General features: G+C 40.0%; 1 protein-coding gene across 7 annotated transcripts in view; it reads left to right on the top strand.

Moving 5' to 3' along the window:
* The window catches only part of SH3D19 (SH3 domain containing 19), a 191305-nt gene that overhangs the window by 124212 nt on the left and 44342 nt on the right, over positions 1-22751 (top strand). For all 7 annotated transcript variants that reach the window (XM_066280934.1, XM_066280902.1, XM_066280917.1 and 4 more), the window contains 5 exons: positions 1334-1376; positions 9063-9201; positions 9333-9486; positions 10209-11213; positions 22456-22563. In XM_066280934.1, coding sequence (XP_066137031.1) covers positions 10520-11213; positions 22456-22563 — 802 coding nt within the window. In that variant the 5' untranslated portion in view covers positions 1334-1376; positions 9063-9201; positions 9333-9486; positions 10209-10519. The remainder of the gene's footprint in view (positions 1-1333; positions 1377-9062; positions 9202-9332; positions 9487-10208; positions 11214-22455; positions 22564-22751) is intronic.

A 22751-nucleotide genomic window follows, 5' to 3' on the forward strand; every position in this document is an offset into this window, starting at 1 on the left:
AGTTGATGGTGTGACTAGAGGACATCCTCCAACCTGAGACCCACGGGTTTGAGTAGATTTGGCTGTCACAGCTCCAGCCCCAGCTTAAATCGCATCCCCCGCCACCTCCATCCCTGCCCCCCCCCCAGGTTCGTTCGCCTCCTTGTTCGAGAGAATCAGAAGTTAACAGGAGGAAGAAAGAAGAAAAAAAGATGCATATCTTCAACCTTTACAAATCAGAAGAATTGAAAAAGATTGAAGAATCAGAGTATTGAAGCGATCTGAGGGCACCTGCTAGAAATAGTGACTATCTGAAACACACTCCTGTTTGTGTACAGATCATTCCTGTATGGTATTTGAAGGTTTTTAAGAAGATATCTGTAGAATATGTTCCTCGAAAATAGGGATATTATTCTCCATCACACATATGTGTAATATGTGACCATATATGGGATGTGTTTTTCAGATCATCTAAGGCATAATTTAATTTTAAAATAAAATTTGGGAAAAATTCAAATGATCTAGCTTTGTGAGTTTGAAGCTTGAGGGAAAAGTCAGTGCTGTGTATATGATAATGTCTGCTGTAACCATGTTTATAAAAGTGATTTGAACATTTTCTGCATTTATTATCTCTTACTTTAAATACTAAAACAACTTAAAGATGGTAAAACTCCAGAAAAGGCAGAAACAAGATGAAAATCTGACCACTTTCTTTCTCTTTACAATAGAGTTATAGACAAACATTACAAAATTATAGTCATGGGTCAGAATAGATATTTAACAAATTTTTCTGCCATTGTTATTTCATGTCATTGTAATGCTCTTACAATAATACAATTTCTGTCTATTACTCTTTTTTTCCTCTGTTCATTCTTTAAAGTATTTTTAGATCTTCGGAATGTGTTTTGGAGAGTTTTTGAGATCTATGCTTTCTTATGAATTCAAATGTATAACTAACTATAGAGGCAATCCCCAGGTTATGAGTGGGATTGGTTCTGTAGGTTTGTTCTTAAGTTCAATGTGTATGTAAGTTGGAAAGGGTACACTTACCTATTAAATGCAACTGCAATAGATGTTTGTCTTAACACAGTATTTATTTTTACCTTCCTGTGCATGTAAATACTTAAACATTTTCAAACCTATAGAACCTATGTCATACATAATGTGGAGATTGCCCATAGTAGACCATATGAAAAGATCATTTTGATTTGCTTTTTTACTGTGGATGTTAAATCATATATTCTGTATGATGTCAAATTCTAGCTATATTTTTTTCAATAATATACCTGTAAAAATTTAAACCTTTATTGGATATACTAATTTTGTGCTATATCAATAATGTATTCTTTTCTAGCTTCTCGGACTTCTGTTCAGAGTGAGCTTCATCGAGATAGGAGGTATGGTCACATTTATAATAGAGGGCATATATTCTGCTAATAATGAAATAAAAGTGTGTTACCAGTTAGCAAGTTAAATAATTCTCTTTCATAATCAGTGTACCACAGTGTTCTGCCTCATCAATACATTTCCTGAATTAATCTGTAAGTTTGAATGATAAAGATTTGCTTGAGAGAAGAAGCAATACAAGCCTGAAAGTGTTCTTTTAACAGTAACTATTGTATTTACTGCTGTCAATTTCAAAATGTTATTAAGCAACTGCTACATGTAAAGTATTATTGGAACTTTTTCAAAGAAATGCATTGTGCTTTAAAGATACTCATTAAGTGTTGTATAGATAAATGGCTGGATAACATGATAGAAAATTGAACGGAAGGAAAAGAAGAAGGTAGGCAGGCTGGATAGATAGATAACTGAATGAATAATTGTCTAGACGGCTTGCTGGAGAAAGGGTAGGAGGAGGAACTGCATCACTGGATACGTAGAAGGAAGGACAAATAGACAGATAAAGGGCAGAATGGGTGGAAAGGTGGACAGATGGATAAGTAGATGGATGGGTTTTTTATAAGGCATCCTCCCAGCTTTCAATTTTTTTTTTTAACCTTTAAAATTTTTTTTATTAATTTATTGTATTTACATAGATTCTAGTGTCCCCCCGAATACATCCTCCCCTCCCCCGTGTTCCCCAGTACAACTTTCCTATCCCCCCTCCCTGTAACGCCCTCCCCCCTTCCCTCTAGGATTTGCATTTCTGTTCTCATCCCATCCTATCAGCCTATCATCCCCTTTCCCTCTGTCCACTTTCCTTCTGGATCCTTTGATCCCGTCTTTCTCTATTCTACTCCTCAGTTCATATTGTTCGTTGGATTCTTCATATGAGGGAGGTCATATGATATTTTTCTTTCTCTGCCTGGCTTATTTTATTTAACATAATAGTTTCCAGGTCCATTCATGTTGTCGCAAAAAGTAATATTTCCTTATTTTCCATGGCCCCATAGTATTCCATTCTGTATATGTACCATAGCTTTTTAATCCACTCGTCCACTGATGGACACTTAGGCTGTTTCCAGATCTTGGCTATTGTAAACAATGCTGCCATAAACTTGGGGGTGCATTTCTCCTTTTGAATGGTTGATGTGGTGTTCTTGGGATATATTCCTAAAAGTGAGTCAAAAGGTAGTTTGATTTTTAATTTTTTGAGGAATCTCCATACTGTTTTCCACAGTGGCTGCACCAGTCTGCATTCCTACCAGCAGTGCAGGAGGGTTTTCTTTTCTCCACATGCTCGCCAGCACTTATTCTGTGTTGTTTTGTTGATAAGCGCCATTCTGACTGGTATGAGGTGATATCTCATTGTGGTTTTAATTTGCATTTCTCTAATGATTAATGATGTTGAGCATTTTTCCATATACCTATAGGCCATCTGTAGGTCCTCTTTGGAGAAGTGTCTATTTATTTCTTTTGCCCATTTTTTGATTGGATTGTTTATCTTCCTGGTGTTGATTTTTCCAAAATCTTTACAAATTTTTGTTATTAACCCCTTATCAGATGTATTGTCGAATATGTTCTTCCACTGTGTGGTTTGCCTTTTTATTTTGTTCATATTGTCTTTAGCTGTGCAAAAGCTTTTTTAGTTTGATATAGTCCCATTTGTTTATCCTGTCTTTTATATCCCCCATGCAGGGACATAAATCAGCAAATACATTTCTGCGAAAGATGTCGGAGAGCTTATTGCCTATGTTTTCCTCTAAGATGTTAATGGTTTCATGACTTACATTTAAGTCTTTTATCTCTTTTGAGGGTTTTTTTTTTTTGTGAATGGTGTAAGTTGGTGGTCTAGTTTCATTTTTTTGCAGGTAGCTGTCCAATTTTCCCAGCACCATTTGTTAAAGAGACTGTCTTTACTCCATGCTATTACCACCCTTGTCAAATATCAATTGTTCATAAAGGTGCGGGTTTATTTCTGGGTTCTCTGTTCTGTTCCATTGATCTATATGCCTGTTGTTATACCAGTACCAAGCTGTTTTGAGCACGGTGACCTAGTAGTATAACTTGATATCAGGAAGTGTGATACCACCCATGTTATTCTTCTTTTTTAAGATTGCTGAGGCTCTTCGTGCTCTTTTTTGGTTCCATATGAATTTTTGGAATATGTGTTCTATATCTTTGAAGTATGTCCTTGGTATTTTAATAGGAATTGCATTAAATTTATAATTGCTTTGGGTAATATGGACATTTTAATGATGTTTATTCTTCCTAGCCATGAGCACAGTATATGCTTCCACTTGTTTGTATCTTCCTTGATTTCTTTTATCAATGTTTTCTGAGTACAAGTCTTTAACCTTCTTGGTTAAGTTTACTCCTAGGTATTTTATTTTCTTTTGTTGCAATAGTGAGGGGATTGTTTTCTTAATTTCTCTTTCTGACAGATCATTGTTGGTGTATAAAAATGCCTCTGATTTCTGAGTATTAATTTTGTATCTTGCCACCTTGCTGAATTCATTTATCAGGTCAGTAGTTTTTTGACTGAGACTTTAGGGTTTTCTATGTACAGTATCATATCATCAGCAAATAATGATAGTTTTACTTCTTCTTTTCCAATTTGGATGTCTTTTATTTCTTCTTCTTGTTTGATTGCTGTGGCTAGGACTTCCAGAACTATATTGAATAAGAGTGGTGTTAGGGGGCACCCCTGCCTTGTTTCTGATCTTAAAGGGATTGCTTTTAACTTTTGCCAATCAAGTATGATGTTGGCTATGGGCCTGTCATAGATGGCCTTTATCTTGTTGAGGTATGTTCCCTGTATTCCCACTTTGCTGAGAGTTTTTTTTATCATAAATGGGTGCTAGATTTTATCGAATGCTTTTTCTGCATCTATTGATACTATCGTGTGGTTTTTGTCCTTCCTTTTGTTTATATGATGAATCACATTAATTGATTTGTGAATATTGTACCAGCCTTGCCTCCCCAGAATAAATCCCACTTGATCATGGTGTATGTTATTTCTCATGTATTGCTGGATCCGGTTTGCTAGTATTTTGTTGAGAATTTTAGCATCTAAATTCATCAGGGATATTGGCCTATAGTTTTCTTTCTTTGTGTTGTCTTTGCCTGGTTTTGGAATCAGAATTATGCTCGCCTCATAAAAGGAGCTTGGAAGTTGTCCCTTTTCTTGAATTTTTTTGAAATAGCTTGAGAAGGATAGGAGTTAGTTCATCTTTGAATGCTTGGTAGAATTCTCCTGTGTAGACATCTAGCCCTGGGCTTTTGTTTGATGGGAGTTTTTTGATAACTGTTTTTATCTCATTTGTTGTAATCAGTCTATTTTAGTTTTCTGATTCTTCCAGATTGATTTTTGAAAGATTGTCTTTTTCAAGGAATTTGTCCATTTCACCTAGGTTGTCTAATTTTTTGGTATACAGTTCTTCATAGTATTTTCTTACAAGCCTGTGTATTTCTGTTGTGTCAGTTGTTACTTCTCCACCCTCATTTCTAATTTTATCTCTTTTTTTTCTTGGTGAGCCTCACTAAAGGTTCATCGATGTTGTTTACTTTTTCAAAGAACCAGCTCCTGGTTCCATTGATACTCTGTATTGTTTTTTTAGTCTCTATGTTATTTATTTCCGCTCTAATCTTTATTATTTCCTTCCTTCTACTTCCTCGAGGCTTTACTTGCTGTTCTTTTTTTAGCTCTTTTAGTTGCAGGAGTAAGTTGTTTATTTGAGCTTTTTCTAGCTTCTTAAAGTATGCCTGTAATGCAATGAACTTCCCTCTCAGGACTGCTTTTGCTATATCTCACAGATTTTGAGTTCTTGTATGCTCATTTTCATTTGTTTCAAGGAAATTTTTTATTTCTTCCTTGATCTCATTGTTGATTCATTCATTATTTAATAACATGTTTAGTTTCCAAGTGTTTGAGTGTTTTTCAGTTTTTTTTATTGTAGTTAATTTCTAGTTTCATGCCGTTGTGGTCAGAGAAGATGCTTGATATGGTTTCAATCTTCTTAAATTTGTTGAGACTCTTTTGGTGTCCTAACATGTGATCTATCCTAGAGAATGTACATGAGCACTTGAAAAGATTGTATATTCTGCTGCTTTAGGGTGAAAGATTCTGAAAATATCTATTAAATCCAGTTGATCTAGTGTGTCCCTTAATTCTGCTGTTTCTTTGATAATCTTTTTTCTTGAGGATTTATCCATTGATGTTAGTGGGGTATTGAAATCCCCTACTATTATAGTATTGCTGTTGATCTCTCCCTTTATGTTCATCAAAATCTGCTTTATATATTTAGGTGCTTCTATATTAGGTGAATAGATATTTTTAATGGTTATCTCTTCCTGTTGGATTGCTCCCTTTATCATTATGTGGTGACCTTCTTTATCCCTTCCTATAGCCTTTGTTTTAAAGTCCATTTTGTCAGATATAAGTATTGCTACCCCAGCTTTTTTTTTCATTTCCATTTTCATGAAATACTTTTTTTCATTCTTTTACTTTCAGTCTATGTGTATCTTTTGTTTTGAGGTGGTTCTCCTGTAGACAGCATATGTACAGGTCCTGTTTTCTTATCCATTCAGCTACCCTATGTCTTTTGATTGGATCTTTTAATCCATTTACATTTAAGGTTATTATTGATATGTAGTTGTTTATTGCCATTGTTTTTCTTTAAATCTATATTTCTCTTTTTATATATAATATATATATTCCCTCCCCCCTCCCCGCTTTGTTCTGTCTACAGCAAGCCCCTTAACATTTCTTGCAGCATTGGTTTGGTTTTGATGAATTCCTTGAGGTTTTTTTTTTGTCTGGGAAGCTTTTTATTTTTCTTTCAATTTTAAACAGTAGTCTTGCTGGATAAAGAAATCTTGGTTATAGGTTCTTGTTCTGCATTACTTTGAATATTTCTTGCCAATCCCTTCTAGCCTCAAGTGTTTTTGTTGAGAAGTCGGATGTTATCCTTAATAGTGTTCTTTTGTAGGTGATTGACTATTTTTCCCTTACAGCTTTTAATATTCTTTCTTTATCTCTTAGCTTTGGTATTTTGGTTATGATATGTCTTGGTATGGGTCTCTTTGGGTTCTTTTTTAATGAGGTTCTCTCTGCTTCTTGAGCTTGTGTGACTCTTTTCTGAATCAATTTAGGAAATTTTTCAGCTAAAATTTTTTCAAAGAGCTTGTCTAGTCCTTGTTCATTCTCTTCTACTTCAGGAACACCTATTATGTGATATTGTTTCTCTTCATGTCACAGAACTCTCTTAGAGTTTCCTCAGACTTTTTGAGTCTCTTTTCTTTTTGCTTTTCTGCTTCTATGCTTTTGCTTATCTTGTCCTCTAAGTTGCTGATTCGATTCTCTGCTTCATCCAGCCTGCTTTTAGTTCCTTCTAGTGTAGTCTTTATTTCTGATATTGTGTTTGTAATTTCTGTCTGGTTCTTCTTTATGATTTCCATGTTTTTTATGATGCTTACTATTTCTTTATTGAAGTGTTCATTAAGTCCATCCATTGTAACTTTGAGATCCGTAAGCATCCTAACAATCATTATTTTATACTCTTCATCCGGTAATTTGATTACTTCTGATTCATCCAGGACTTTTTCTGAGGATTTATCTTGTTGAAACATATGACTTATGCTTTCCTGCCTTCCTATTATGTATGACTTGTAGGCTTTTTCCAGTTGTGGTCTTCTTACCTAGTAGAGCTGCTTTGAAGTCTTGATTTGTTCGTTTTCTTCTCAGTTTTCTTAATCTGGTGATAATCTTATTTGCTGATCTCAGCAGGTGGCTTATTTGAAAGTATATCCAGGAATGCGGTGGTTGTAACTTCTGAGACTCTGCCAGCTACTCTCCGGGGGAGTGGAGTGCTTTCTCAGCTTCAGTAGGAGGAGCTCTATCTCAGATATCCTTGGAGACCTAAGTTACTGCCCCTCCTCCCCACTTCCTGTTTTCAGCTGTGTCTTTTTGCGCTGATTGGAGCTGGAGAGCTTTCTGGAGGTGGGTCACCTGGAACCACTTTAGGCTTGTGCTATGTGGAGGGATCAGCCCCTCCCCCAGCTATGGCCACCTCCGCACTGGACGAGTCAGCTTCTCAAGTCATCCCGTGCATTCCTCTGCCTGTCACCATCTGTCTCTCTCTCCCCACTTTCCTTTTGGAAAACAAGCCAGTCCTCTCAGTCCACCTCGTTCCCAGGTCCCCAGGCAAGTGGTTGTGAGCAATATTCTCTGCTCTTCTCCTTGTAATGAGAGCCCTTTTGGGCTCTCAGCCTCACCTCCCTTTTGCTTCTGGAAGCAGGGGAGCCCTACTGCACCTCCGCACTCCCTACCAGGCTCGGTGTGGCTTCTTCTTTGCTCCTTGGTTTTTGAGACCTGTTCTTTTAGTACAGAGTTGGTTTTTCATGCTGATTGTTCCTAAATTAATTTGTAATCCAGTTTGGTGGTGTGAGCTGGGAGTCTGTGCGTCTGCCTACTCCACTGCCATCTTAGTTTGCCTCAAATTTCTTATAGTATAGTATTGAGGAGTGAAGAACAAGGACTTTAGAGTGAGATATTACCCAAGTTCAAATCCTGACTTGATTTTCTTACCATGTGACTTTGGGCAAGCTATTTAACCCTTCTTAGTTTTGATATCCCCATCATTAAAATAGTACAAACCAGATGATTGATTGGTAGATAAATATATAGATGATAGATAACCAGACCTAATAAAGCTGTCATAAGATTAATGCATGTAGAGCGGTTAACATTTATTAATTAGTAACTCATTGTTTAGTTAGAGAAGCTATAAGCAGAGGTTCTTAGGTAATACCATTCAGTGAGCAAGTTGTACTATTTGACAAACTAGCAGGAGAGTGTGTCCATGCACAGTTTTGATAATGACAAAGCTTTCTGTTTTTGTTTTTATTTTCCATATAGTGTTATAGAAAGGAAGGGCAGGTATCATCATCCCTATTTGTTAATACAAAAAAATTGAGGCCCAGAGAGGTTGATTGATTTACTCAGAGTCACACAATTGGTGTTTGTTAGGAAATCAGATCGAAGAGAAGATTTGAACTTGAAACTAGAATCAGGTTAAGAGAATGATGCAAGAAGCCATGCCTAAATTATGACAGCTCCTCAGTATTAAAGATTAATCTTCAAATTTGTATACAAAACTGACCAGACACTCAGGCACACATGTCAAGGTCTAGAAGTGAACATGTAAACTTTAAACACTTAAAGAGAACATGAATTGTGACAGTAGTGGAGTGAGGAGGAAGAGGACATTCTGTTTACGTGCTGTCACTTCTGATTACATTTTTTATGACAGAAAACTAAACAAGTCTGTTTGACCTGTGTGTGCTCTTTTCTACCTTGCGATTTATTTGTTTGTGCAGTGGGCCAGATAGCAGAGCTCTGGAATGAAGAGCTCATATGGGCCTTACTTAGTCCACATTCTTATCAACCAAGGCAGAGCTAAGTGTGCTTAGGGCACCTCTCTAAATGTTCGAGCACAAAATCATAGAGGATGACTGCCATTTGAACCCTTGAAGCCTGCCTGGGTGTACTCTCAGTGACAGCTCATTCCTGTGACTATGGTAGAAGTTCTTGTGTAACTTTTGAGGTGGTGGTTGTTTTCATGAATCTGTGAACATTCGCAAATAGACACTAGCTTGTTATCCACCTGCCGAGCCTCACTGAGCCCTCTCTCTGCCAGGCGCCCGGAGATCACCATTGTGGCGGCGGAACCCCTGAGGCCAGCCTCATGGTTTCCAGGAGCCCCACCCCCAGGACTGGGATTTCCCCCCTCCTCCACAGCAGGCCCGTGGAGGCCCAGTGAGCTGGTTCCTGCAGAGGTGAATAAATACCACGTTATCTCTTTGCCTTTAATGTTTAAAATGATGAAGTTCAAAGAGTAAACAGTGAGACCATTAACATGCTGGCTGTTGCCCACAGATATCTAAAATCTTCAGTCTTTGTTTTACAGCTCCCACCATCTTATGAACAAGTCATAAAAGAAATCAACCAAGTTCAAGTTAACACTACCAATAATAATAATGCTGCTGCCTCTCCAAGGCATACTATTACTTCTGCAACTCAGACGGACTTTTCAGAAGAAATAGACAACCATCTGCCTCAAGGTAATGCAAGTAATTTGTCTTCCCTAATTCTGACCTACTTCTAGGAAAGTAATCAGTAGGCTCTACCTTTGAAATAATTTTCAATTTGTACATAATTTATGGAGCTGTGCTTCCCAGTCAGTGTGAACATGTGTGGTTTCTTTATTTGGGTTTGCTGTGATGATAATAGCTCATTCTTAGGAGCTGAAGCCCCGTCCCTTGGGCTCACCCTGGATCATATCACAAAACATCATCCTTTTAACTCGTGGTTGGCATTACTGCTCATGCCCTTTATTCCCACTGGGAAGGATATTATACTTAGCAACTTAAACTTGATAGAATGTTAAAGGTGGTTGTCCTGTTAGGCTTTTTAAAAGCGTTGCATTTGGATAACAGCTGAAGGTAACTTAGTTTGGAAAAGTAAACCAAGAATTGTTGGAATTTTGACAGCAAGAGAGAAATGGTTCACATGTTAAGTCTACTGAGAATCTGACATTTAACGGGGCTTTAAAATATTACATAATGACTATTTCTTATATGGATAAATGTTCTTGGAACACTCCTGCAGGAAGCCGAGTATAAACACTTGCCCACTGGTTTTGGAGTTAAGTTTTACTACTCAAGGAAACCAAACTTTCTTGATACTCTGCATGTATGTCTTTAAAAATCTGTGTATCTTCTATCATTTTTTTCTTTAAAATGATAAGATTGCATCTTCTTCTTGTCTGTTTTGGTCTTCTCAGCACTACAGGCACCTCTCAAACCTCTTCAGCCTTCCCCAGCGATCTCAGCCAGAGATCTTCCGACCAGTGTGGCGCCTTTAATAGTCTTTGACATTTCTGAAGAACAGAATTGTCCAGAAAACTCCAATGCTACAAGATGCCCAGTGCCAAGACCAAGATCAAAAAACAACCTCAGACCAGTAGCCAGAGATACTCACATTAAAGAGCAGAATCACAAGAACATCAGCCCAGCAGCCCCAGAAGGGGAGTCTCCCCCAAGCCAACCCCAGTCTCTGTTGGACAGAACCAACGACTTGGATTGTCAGGAAGTGATGAACATTATGAATGCAGAACAAAGCCAAAATAGTATTGTTTCAAGGATCAGAGCATTTGATAGTCCGACAAATCCGGAACCCTCTGGACTGCCTAAGAAGCCCGAGATCGCTCCCCGCACACTTCCCCCAAGGCCTGCTGTTTCCTCAGGGAAGCCCGCCGTGGCTCCCAAACCAGCTGCTAACAGAGCTTCCGGAGAACTGGACTCCTGGAATGAAAACAGACTCACGGTGGCCTCGGGGGAAGGGCTCACCCCACACTCTCCACCCCAAAACCTGGGGAGCACCCCAGTAACCAAACCTGAGTTGCCAAAGAAACCAAATCCTGGCCTTACACGGAGTTTTAATCATGAGATTCTGGGAGGAGGGCCTGTGGCCGAGAGCCCCGATGGTGGGAAGAAGGCCCCTACTCCAGCTCCTCGGCCTTTGCTGCCGAAGAAACCGGTCCCCTCAGAAAACCCCACCTGCCCGGAGGCTTTGCTGAAACCCATCACTGTTCCTCCCCGACTCTCGGTGGCGTCACAGGCCAAAGCATTCAGGTCACTGGGCGAAGGGCCCTCAGCCAGCCCCCCAGTTCCAGGGCTGCAAAGCAAGCCTCTGGGGGACATCGACCTCATCAGTTTTGATGATGATGTCTTACCCACCCCACCTGGCAACGTGGTTGAAGATTCTGTTGGTTCGGAGATGCTCCTGGGTGAGTAAAAATCAGAAGGGAAGGAGACTCTAAACCCATCCTAGGGTATCTTGAATAGCGCTGGCTGTTTCAGTTTCCGGTGTGTAAGTTACTGGGGTCAGTGTGGCCGTGCATGTGTGTGTGTGGAGACGGGGTGAAACACAGAGAGGGCAAGGCAGGTGGGGCCGGGTGGGAGATGGAACGCAGTAGGGCTGGGGTAATATGGGATGAGGGAGATGGAGACAGAGAAAGAGGGAGACACATACGTTGATGTCTTATCTGAGCCAGAAAAGAGCAGACTGGGTGAGGCCGGCTCCTGTGCTCGGCTGTGAGGCCGGCTCCTGTGCTCTGCTGTGAGGCTGGCTCCTGTGCTCGGGCAGGTGGAGGTTCGAGTGTTAAAAGGAAGCAGGGGAAACTTCTCATCATGGGAAGTCATGCGGTGGCCCCAGGAGGGCCCCTCAGACAGAACCAGCCCGCTGGGAGTGCCTGGAGAGGAGCCAGCCCTGGGAAGGACCCTGGCAAGAGCGACGCAGGGCCTGAGGACCCAGCCATATGTTGCAAATTCTTTTTCCATAATATTTATATAACCTCTTCCCTTGGGAATGCAAAGTTTTGTAAATAAATACAACAGTTGTAAGTTTCCTGCCAAGATCAGGACAATTAAATTTCCCAAGAGGCAGACAGCATGTATTTTTTTTCCTTACACTATTCAGCTGGAGGATGTGATGGTGAAGCTTATCTTTGACTTGTCAAGCCAAGCTGCTTTACTTGTCGTTAATAAGATTTCTTTTACTGCTGTTTACTTATTTGGGTAGAATTTTTTATCATATAAGCTTAATATAAGTATTTTCAAAGGGTTGGCTATCATCCCAAAAATGTTTAACATACATCAATGATGTAAGCTCTGTAATTCAAAACCAGATTCTGCATAGCATAGATATATTTTAAATGATAACAAACATATATTTATTAAATATTTATCGTGCACACAACACGGTAGCTGGCTGTACCATGCCCCTTTTTTGTAGTGTTCCAAATCCTCTGCTAGATATACCCTGACATCCATTATTTAATTGAATACTTAACAATAATCCTCTGCAAGGTACCATTAGCCTCAGTTTCCAAATGATGGAAATGAGGATGAGCAAGATCAGTGAGTAACTTGCCCAGTGTCATAAAACTACAATTTTCCAAGGCAGAATTCAAGCTCGGTCTTTTAATTTTAAATTTAGTGTATTTTTCCCTTTATCATGTTGCTACCCAACATTCTCATGAAGCCTTAAGTTAAGCAGCACATTAAGAACTTTTCAAGTCTTGGGTATATCATTTTCTCATTTAAACCTTATTTGTATGAAAACGTTCAGGGTAGGACAGGAATGGGTGAATTTAACAGCACCCAGCAGTTTGAGAAGTAGAAACTAGAGGCCAAAGAAATACTACCTTTTGTAGAGCCTCCTATATTCTATGGGGATGGTACTTAGTTAGTAATTGCTGCCCTGGCAAGTTGGCTCAGCGGCAGAGCGTTGGCCCGGCATGTGGAAGTCCTGGGTTCAATTCCCGATCAGAGCATACAGCAGAAGCGCCCATCTGCTTCTCCATCCCTCTCCCTTCTCTCTCTCTCTCTCTCTCTCTCTCTCTCTCTCTCTCCCCCTCTCTCCCCCTCTCTCCCTCTCTCCCCCACTCCCCTACCCCTTGCAGCCATGGCTCAAACGGTTTGAGCAAGTTGTCCCTAGGCACCAAGGATGGTTCCATGGCCTCTCCTCAGGTGCTAAAAAGCTCGGTTGCCAAGCAATAGAGCAGCAGCCCCAGATAGGCAGAGCATCACCCCAGTAAGGGGCCTGCCGGATGGATCCAGGTCAGGGCACATGCAGGAGTCTGTCTCTGCATCCCCACCTCTCACTTAATTAAAAAAAAATAAATTGCTGAGACTATATTCTGTGTCATTAAGCAGATAATTATAGCCATCTTCAAAAAAGAAAGGTCAGTATATATTCAACATAAGTATAGTCTCATATTTCATCCTCAGCATTTTCTGTTTCTTGATTTCCAACACTTCATTGCACAACGTTTAATTATTGAGGCGAGTCTTAGCAATATGTGTACCTTGCTTGCCCTATGTGATTTTAACCATTGCTCTTGACTATGGAGTCATAGTGAACCGAACACTTTATGTTGTTTCTCAGCCTGCTCCTCATCCTATATTCTGCACCTCACTTGGTGATACCGTCACATGCCCAGCCTTCCCTAGAGAATCCTCAAGATCATCCTTAAGACCACTGTCACACAGTGGAGTCAGAGTGGCCTGCATCTACCACTTAATTGATATACGACCTTGGGCAATTTACTTAACCCCACAGTGTCTTGGTTTCCTCATCTGTAAAACATGATAATACTCCTCTTGGAAAGTCTTGCAAGGATTCCATGTGATTAGGACGGAAAGCCCTATGACATGTTCTGAAACATGTTAAGTGATCATTAAGTGGTAGCTATTGAAACTTCTTGCTCTTCATATCCAATGAGTTACCAACACCTGCCGGTTTGCCTTCTGAATGGTTCTTGAATCCTTTTCTCATTCCCATCCCTCCTGCAACTGCCCTATTGTAGGCCTTTTTGCCCAGATTATTGCATGGCCTCCTGACTTGAATCCATCCTCTCTCAATTGTATCACTGTCCACATTACAGCTACCCAAGCAATTTTTGTAGAGTGTACATTGGACCTTGTTGCTTCTTTGCGTAATGCCCTCCAGAGGCCTTCAGGATCATCTCTGAATTCCTCAACCTGTAGGGAGGGGTTTTGTTTTGATTTTTTTAATTTTTTCATTGATCTGAGAAAGAGACGAAGGGGAGCGAGAGAGAGAGAGAGAGAGAGAGAGAGAGAGGCATCAACTCATTGTTCCACTTAGTTGTTCCATTTAGTTGTACACTCATTAGTTGCTTCCCACATGTGCCTTGAGCAGGGATTGAACCCGCGGCCTCGGTGTGCCAAAGTGGCACTCTATCCACTGAGTCACCCAGCCAGGGCTGGGTTTTTGTTTCTTTATTAATTTGGGTTTTGTGACTTTTTTATGGTATATCAAGAGCATTGTCTTTGTAAATAAAGGATTATGATTTCTTTGTGAAACTTTGCTTAATCATCCTGGCATCAGCCAGAACTGGAGAGGAAAGGAGAGAAACTCACAAATAAATTTGTCTTTCCTTCTCTTTCTCTTTCCTGAAAAATAAAGAAAATCTCATAAAATAGCTTTCATAAAATGAAGTTGCCATATTAATCTCAGGAAATAGAGATCAGAAAATACTGAAGCTATGAAAACATTGTAAAGATTAGAAAATTTATTAAAGGAAAACTCATAAAACAGGCAATTTAATACTAGATTCATTTCAGGGGTAGAATGCCTTCCAGGTTAATGTAATAGAGCTGAGAAGTATTAGCAATTCCTCTTCACACCTTTACAAATCATATCCAGTTGTCAAAAAAAAAAAGCAGCATTCTGCTGTCAGCCCCATTACACAGACCAGAATAATAGTGTTAGCAGCCAATTTCTACTATTAACAGAACTCAAGGGAAAGAAATGATAGAAAAGCAAGCCAAGGATGGTGAAACTAATTATGATGACAAGCATATTATTAGAGACTGGTAATGGGCAGAAAACTACATTATCATCAATGTTTTTCTGCCCCAGGTAATGAAGAGCATGCGGGTATAGGTGTAAAGAGGCCTGCTAGTGTGGCGGCAGGTGGAGAATAATTGCTTATGTGTGTGAAGGGCTAGAAAGCCAGAATAAATACTGCAAATATTATAGAGGAAAATGCCAGTGATTTTCCTGAGATTTAGATGGAAGATCTCTTTGGAGATGCTTTGTGTTTTTTATATGGAAGCAAGAGCAAACAGTCTGTGATGGAGAGACTTACGGCACTGAAGTCCTTAACTCTTTCGAGGTCACAGAACTCTGGGAGTCTGATCAGCTTGTGAATCTTTTTTCTCCCTGGAAAAGAGCCCTTTAGCTCCTCTGTGCAGAGTTGGAGGTATGGTTTACAGAACCTTAAGGGCCTATTCTTGGGCTCCAGATTAAGGACTTCTCCCACAGCATGTTAGAAATAACTTTCAGGGGACTGTTTAAATAAATTGTGTTATATCCGTGTAATGGAGTATTGGGTAGTGATTAAGAAGGAGGCAGATCACTTATTCTCTCATGCCATGGACTAACCACCGAGATACTACTGGGTGAAAAGGGCAAGGTAAAATAGTATTCATGGTATTTTTATTATTATTATTATTTTTTTTTTAGTATTCATGGTATTTTAGCAGCTGTTGGTGTTAAAACACACACACACACACACACACACACACACACAAATATACAGTGTCTTTTGGAAGAATGTATAAAAAGTTGGTAAGAAAGGTTCTCATTTATGAGGAACCAGATAGACAGGAGAGGATGTGGGAACCTGGTTTTCAAATAGCTGAACATAAGCAGAATTAAGATGAAAGAAAATGGGAGAGTTAACTTTTGTCATTTTTTGCCACAAAAAGAGAGCTGCCTCTCGGCACTGATATTCAGCCTTATGATAAGTAGAAAATTTAAGAATCATATGATTTCTCTAAAGTTATATTCAAGATTATAAATAAAAGCTAATTATTATAAACTAAATCTATCTAAATTAGAGAAATTTAAAAATACATGTTTGCATTATTTCCTATTAAATAGACTCACTGAGGAGTAGTATCAATAAGAGTTTCTATTTTTCTAGTTACTGTATAGAAAATCTTATGCCCATATGATATTTGTCTTTCTCTGTACAACCTATTTCACTTAACATAGTACCTCTAGATTCATTCATGTTGTCACAAATAGTAAGGTTTTATATTTTTTTACATCATTCTTTTTTCCATTGTATATATGTACCACTTCTTTATCCATTTGTCTATCAATGGACACTTAGGTTGCTTCCAAATCTTGGCTATTGTAAAATAAATAATGCTGCAGTGAACATAGGGGTACATACATATATTTTTTCATATTAATGTTTTGAGTTTCTTCAGATGTTTTTCCAGAAGTGGAATTGCTGGGTCATAAGGCAGTTCCACTTTTAATTTTTTGAGGTAACTCCATACTGCTTTCCACAGTGGATACATCAGTCTGCATTCGCACCAACAGTATGCAAGGATTCTTTTCTCCACATCCTCAACAATGCTTGTTTGTTGATTCATTGATGATAGCCATTCTGACAGGTATGAGGTGATATCCCATTATGGTTTATTGGGTTGTTGTTTTTGTTAATTTTGGGGGGGGGTTGGTATTTTTCTGAAGTGAGAAGTGGGGAGGCAGAGAGACAGACTCCCACATGCATCTGACTGGGATCCACCTGGCATGCTCACCAGGGGGCGATGCTCTGCCCATCTGAGGTGTTGCTCTGTTGCAACCAGAGCCTGAGGCAGAGGCCATGGAGCCATCCTCAGCGCTTGGCCCAACTTTTGCTCCAGTGGAGCTTTGGCTGCGGGAGGGAAAGAGAGAGATAGAGAGAAAGGAGAGAGGGAGGGGTGGAAAAGCAGATGGGTGCTTGTCCTGTGTGCCCTGGCCGGGAATTGAACCCGGAACTTCCACACGCTGGGCCAACACTCTAGACACTCTACCCTGAGCCAATGGCCAGGGCTCGTTATGGTTTTAATTTCCATTTCTCTTATGATTAGTGATGTTAACCATCCTTTTTTTTTTTTTTTTTTTGATTGATTTTACCAAGGGAGCGAGAGAGAGAGAAGGCGGAGGGTTGGAGAAGCAGATGGTAGCTTCTCCTGTGTGCCTTGACCAGGAATCAAACCCAGGATTTCTGCATGCCAGGCTGATGCTATACCACTGAGCCAACTGGCCAGGGCTGCTTGACCATCCTTTTATATGTTTATTGGCTATCTGTATGCCCTCTGCCTATTTTTTTATTCAGATAGTTCATATTTTGTTGTCAAGCTGTATGAGTTCTTTATGAATTTTGGATATTAACCCCATATCAGATGTATCATTGGTGAATATATTCTCCATTTTAGTATGTTGTTTTTTTGTTGTGTTGATGATTTCCTTTTCTCTGCAAAGACTTTTTTTTTTTTTTTCCATTTTTCTGAAGCTGGAAACGGGGAGAGACAGTCAGACAGACTCCCACATGCGCCCGACCGGGATCCACTCGGCACGCCCACCAGGGGACGATGCTCTGCCCATCCGGGGCGTTGCTATGTTGTGACCGAGGAGCCATCCCCAGCGCCCGGGCCATCTTTGCTCCAATGGAGCCTTGGCTGCGGGAGGGGAAGAGAGAGACAGAGAGGAAGGAGAGGGGGAGGGGCGCAGATGGGCGCTTCTCCTGTGTGCCCTGGCCGGGAATCAAACCCGGGACTTATGCACGCCAGGCCAACGCTCTACCACTGAGCCAACCGGCCAAGGCCTCTCTGCAAAGACTTTTTAGTTTGATGTAGTCCCGTTTATTTTTTTCTTTTGTTTCCCTTGCCATAAGAGACATATCCAAAAAAATATTACTACGAAATGTTAGAGTTTATTGCCTATATTTTCTTCTAGGGGTTTTATGGTTTTAAGTCTTATGTTTAAGTTTTCAATGCATTTTGTGAGTTATTTTTGTATATGGTATAAGAAAGTGGTCTAGATTCACTTTTTTTGCAGGTATTTGTTCAGTTTTCTCAGTACCACTTATTGAAGAGACTGTTTTTACTCCATTGTATGTTCTTGCCTCTTAAGAAATAGATTAATTCACCATATGGGTGTGGGCTTATTTCTAAGCGCTCTATTCTGTTCCATCAATCTTTGTGTCTTTTTTTTTAATGCCAGTACCATGTTATTTTGATTACCCTAGTCTTGCTGTATAGTTCAATATCTAATAGCTTGATACCTCCAGGTTTTGATCTGTAAATATTTTAATAGTACCAATGATCCAGTTTCCCACCTATTGCTTCCTGGAATTCTCACACATCAAGTGCTATCCTTGTTCATTTCTTGTCCACTCACATTTCTGATGGAAAAATTACCCCCTCATGAAAAGACATAACAAAATAAACTTCATAACTGGTTAACTTAGAGAGAGACTTGCATACCATCATTAAGATGAAAAACAGGTCTCTTCCACCTTCTCATTGAAGTGACGCTGTTTGTCCTTTCAACTAATCTGTATAGTTGGTCTGGATTACAGCCTAGGACAGCATGCAGACAGGCAGATGGCCCAGCTCACCACCTTAGTGAGCACAGCTGGGATAGGTAATTAAACAGACCCCCTCCTGCCCATCAGCCCGCGGTGCTGGAACACAAAGACTTCTTTGCTCCACTGTATTGAGAGGGAATTTTTTTTTCCAGAAACACATGTAGTAGAATAATCACTGATGATTTCAGTGCTAATTGTTAAAGAACAGATAATGATATTAAAAATTAAGACCAAAAAGAATGAGTGGGTAGCTAGGACACTTTGAATACTTTGTATTAAAGTTGTAGCTAAGATACTTCAATTTAAATCCTTTATGTTAAAAAAAAAAATGCCTACCAGGGGTCTCAAACTCGCGGCCCGCGGGCCACATGCAGCCCACTAAACAATTTTGTGCGGCCCGCAGACTAATCCACGGGCTTACTTAATTTTATCCAAAATATTTTGAACTTCGTGGATTAGTCTGCGGGCCGCACAAAATTGTTCGGCGGGCCGCGAGTTTGAGACCCCTGGTAGACCCTTTAACAGCACTTAGACCTGCTGCATAGTATGTAGGATTTGGGGAGGGGCTCCCTGAGGCCAGTCCTCCAAAAGCAAGCACATCTGATGCCCCAGTGCCAGTCCCATAAGGGCACCAATTGGCCTCTTTTCTCCTTTCCCTGCCCCCCCTTGTTCAATGCCCTCACTCCTGGAATGTGAGAGACAGAGTGTAGGTGGGACACTGGCCCTGAATTTGTTGTGAGTTGGGAAACAACTGAAGTCATTCCATGCTGACGACTTACTTTTTTCTCCATACCCACCCCCTGAGAAATCATCATAAAAAAAAACTATATAATACCAGCAGATTACAGGTATCAAAAGAAGCCTTTAGAGCAGAGATGCCACTTGAAAGGTAGAACACAATGAACAACTATCAACCTTCATTCTTCTCTTGATTTTTTTGGTCCTTTTCCTGGCAGAAAACAGAGTCCTGAGAGAATGGGATATTACAACCAAGACAAGGGGGAGAGAGGACAGACAAGTTCCTGAAGAGCCAACTCTTTGCAGCAGCTGGGGGAGGAATGTGGCCCCTGGAAGGCCACTGGGTGCCCGTAGGGCCACGGAGGCAGAGTAGAGGCAATGGCAGGGGAGAGAGAAAACAGAAGGCAAAGATACACGCAGAAGACAGACACAGTGTTTCTGTAGTTGAATAAACTGTATGCCCAGATTACACAAGTCTTATTCTTTTGTTTTAGCTAGGGTTACTCAGAAGAAATGAACTATTCGAGGAGCTCAGATTTGGGTAATATTTGCAATAATGAGCATGAATACAAGCATACCTACCCCTTTTTATCCATTGGTGCTGCTGTTTCCTAAAGACCAGATGTGTATTACTCAAGTTGGAAGGGCTATTAGAATATGTAAAGTCCAAGTGTTGGGAAGACTGTCATGGCACCTTCCCCAACCTCGTCCTCCTGTTGCACGCTATGCTGCATACTGCTTCCCTTCTGTCCGCACCCGAAGTGCCTCATCTTGCTCTCCTTCCTTTTCCAGTAGTACCTCTCCCTTTGTCATATCCACATGCATTTTTTATCTATTATATATTTTTTTCCCATCTGCTTGCCCACAGTGTTAGTGCTGTGAGGACAGAGTTCTTTGTTCACTGAAGTGTTTCCGCACCTAGAAGAGTGTTTGATGTAGCAGGCACCCAACCAGTGCTGCCTAACAAAAGTGGAAAAGCAAATTACAAAGAAATATATATAAAATGGCCCCGTTTTTGTTTTTGCAAAATACCTACATAATAATACATGTACTATAGAAAAACAATTTATAGAAAGATGAACCACATTTTAGATAATAATTACTACTGGAGGGATGAGATTACAGGAAGTTTTCTGTCATGTGTTTCTTGCTATCTCCCATTTTTACAATAAATATTACTTTTGAAGAAAAAAATAATGCTATAACAAAGTAAGGATTAAAGAATATGACTAGACCTAAAAGAAGGAGCTTTGTTTGTTTTTTGGGAACATAGGTTCAGTGAAAGAAAATTATATTGTTAAAAGAACCTTTTTTTTAAAGTTTGATGTTGTTTTGATAATCTTGAGTTGGTTTTTGTTTTTTGTTTTTTTTGTATTTTTCTGAAGCTGAAAACCGGGAGGCAGTCAGACAGACTCCCGCATGCACCCAACCGGGATCCACCCGGCATGCCCACCAGGGGGCGATGCTCTGCCCATCTGGGGCGTCACTCTGTTGCAACCAAGCCACTCTAGCACCTGAGGCAGAGGCCATGGAGCCATCCCCAGTGCCCGGGCCAACTTTGCTCCAATAGAGCCTTGGCTGCAGGAGGGGAAGAGAAAGACAGAGAGGAAGGAGAGGAGGAGGGGTGGAGAAGCAGATGAGCATTTCTCCTGTGTGCCCTGGCCAGGAATTGAACCTGGGACTTCCGCACACCAGGCCGACGCTCTATTAAATTGGTTTTTTGAACTTAGACAAGACTTGCCTCATTTGTGAACTGATAAGGTTCCACAAAGGAGTCATTAGCTTTGTTTCTCAGTAACCTAATAATAATTTTATATACAATAATAATAATTTTATCTAGTATGCCTTCTTAGGTGATAGATAATACACTTAAAATAGGATTGTACTTTACTGTCATATCTCTCCACCCAGCTCTGTTACTGGCACACAGTAGACATACATATGTGAGCAAGTGGCTAGTGATTGACACCTTTGGAAGGTGTATGATGGCAAGGTTGTCTGAGAGCTGGATGGAAGAGAAGTATAGGGAGCTGAAAGGGCTTTTTATCCTTAGTTCAGCTCTTCATGTATCCTGCAAAGATCTGGTCAGCAAAAGGTGCTTATGGAACTGCAGCTTATAACAGGCAGAACATGAATGTTATTTATCACAGGAGCTATGGAGTGCGTTGTTTTATAGGGAGTGTCTCCCTAAGGCAAGATCCATAGAACAGGTGCAGAATTACAGCAGATACTCACTCTGCTTCTTGTTGAATAAAGGCAAAGGTGGCTTCATGAGGTTCTGTGTGCTTTATAGAGCAGTGGGTTTCAACCTTTTTACACGTAGGGACCAGTGAAAATAGGAGAATTATTTCAGGGACTGCTAAGGCAGAAATCACCCTGAGCATAAGCAAATTCAACTAAGATCAATGATTCTGTAATCTTCATACAACATCAAGGTGGTTAACTCTTTCACGGACCGGCATGAAATTTCTGGCAGATTGGTCCACAGACAGGCAGTTGAAAAGTATTGATACAGAGTCTCCATTATACAGTTTTTATTTTATTTTTGCTAATCTATTTATTTTTAGATTTCTTACCTTTAAAATGTTTGTATGGTCATTTTTCCAAACTACTGAAAAGAACACTGACATTAAAGGAAAAAAGACTATTCCTTTCAGTAAAAAAATTTGGTGATAATACTTTTGTTAAGTACTTTTTCTAAGCATCTACTGTCTATTTTAAAGGACTCAGTTAAGATGGAGAAATGCCAAGTCATGTATCCTTGCCCCAAAATTAAATATTTGAAAGGAGATGTCTTATTTCATTTCTAGGATAAAATGTTTTTCATTTCGTGTCACAAAAGTGTAGTTTTACAAAGTATTGAATCCCAGACTGCTGAGCACCCATGTGCTAGGCACGATGCTGGCGAGGCTGGCAGCCTTGGTGAGCTGCGTGGGTTTACCCAGGCATGGGGGGGGGGCCTTCCTTCCTGGGGGAGCCAGGAGGCTTCACCATAGGGGGAAAATGGACTCCTCAGTTCAGTTGTCCCTCACTTTTAGGCAGACACTTATGAAATGATTGCATTCCCAGCAAAGATAGCTTCTACATAATTCAGGATTGTCCTGGACCTCTCTCATCAGAGGGGAAGGAAAGCCATATGAATTATTTACAGAGCATGAAGTTATTTCCTTTCATGAGCTCCGACTTTGTTTTTTTCTCTGTAAAATGAGATTTTGTTTATCCTTGAATAGTTTTCCCTGGGGCATGAAAAATATGACTCTTTAATTATGAATGAGGCTTTTTGTTTGAGCCCATGTTAACTAAAACATGCAAAATAAACTGTGTTTTTCATTAGATCCCTTTCAGCTCCCCACAAAAACAGAGCCAACAAAAGAACGAGCAGTTCAGCCTGCACCCACCAGGAAGCCCACTGTGATTCGAATTCCAGCCAAACCAGGAAAATGTAAGCACTTCTCTGCCTTCTTTATTTGCTTCTCCAAGAGCCTGGGAGAAATATGTACTACTTTATTAATGTCTGTTTTTAACTGTAGTCAAGGCCAGTAAAAACAAGTTGTTTATTTTACAATTCTTTAGATAATTAATACAGTAAATTTGGATTTTTTTCTCTCTTTAACATTGTCTTTAGGGAGA

The sequence above is a fragment of the Saccopteryx bilineata genome, chromosome 1 (assembly GCF_036850765.1).
Source record: "Saccopteryx bilineata isolate mSacBil1 chromosome 1, mSacBil1_pri_phased_curated, whole genome shotgun sequence".
NCBI lineage: Eukaryota > Metazoa > Chordata > Mammalia > Chiroptera > Emballonuridae > Saccopteryx > Saccopteryx bilineata.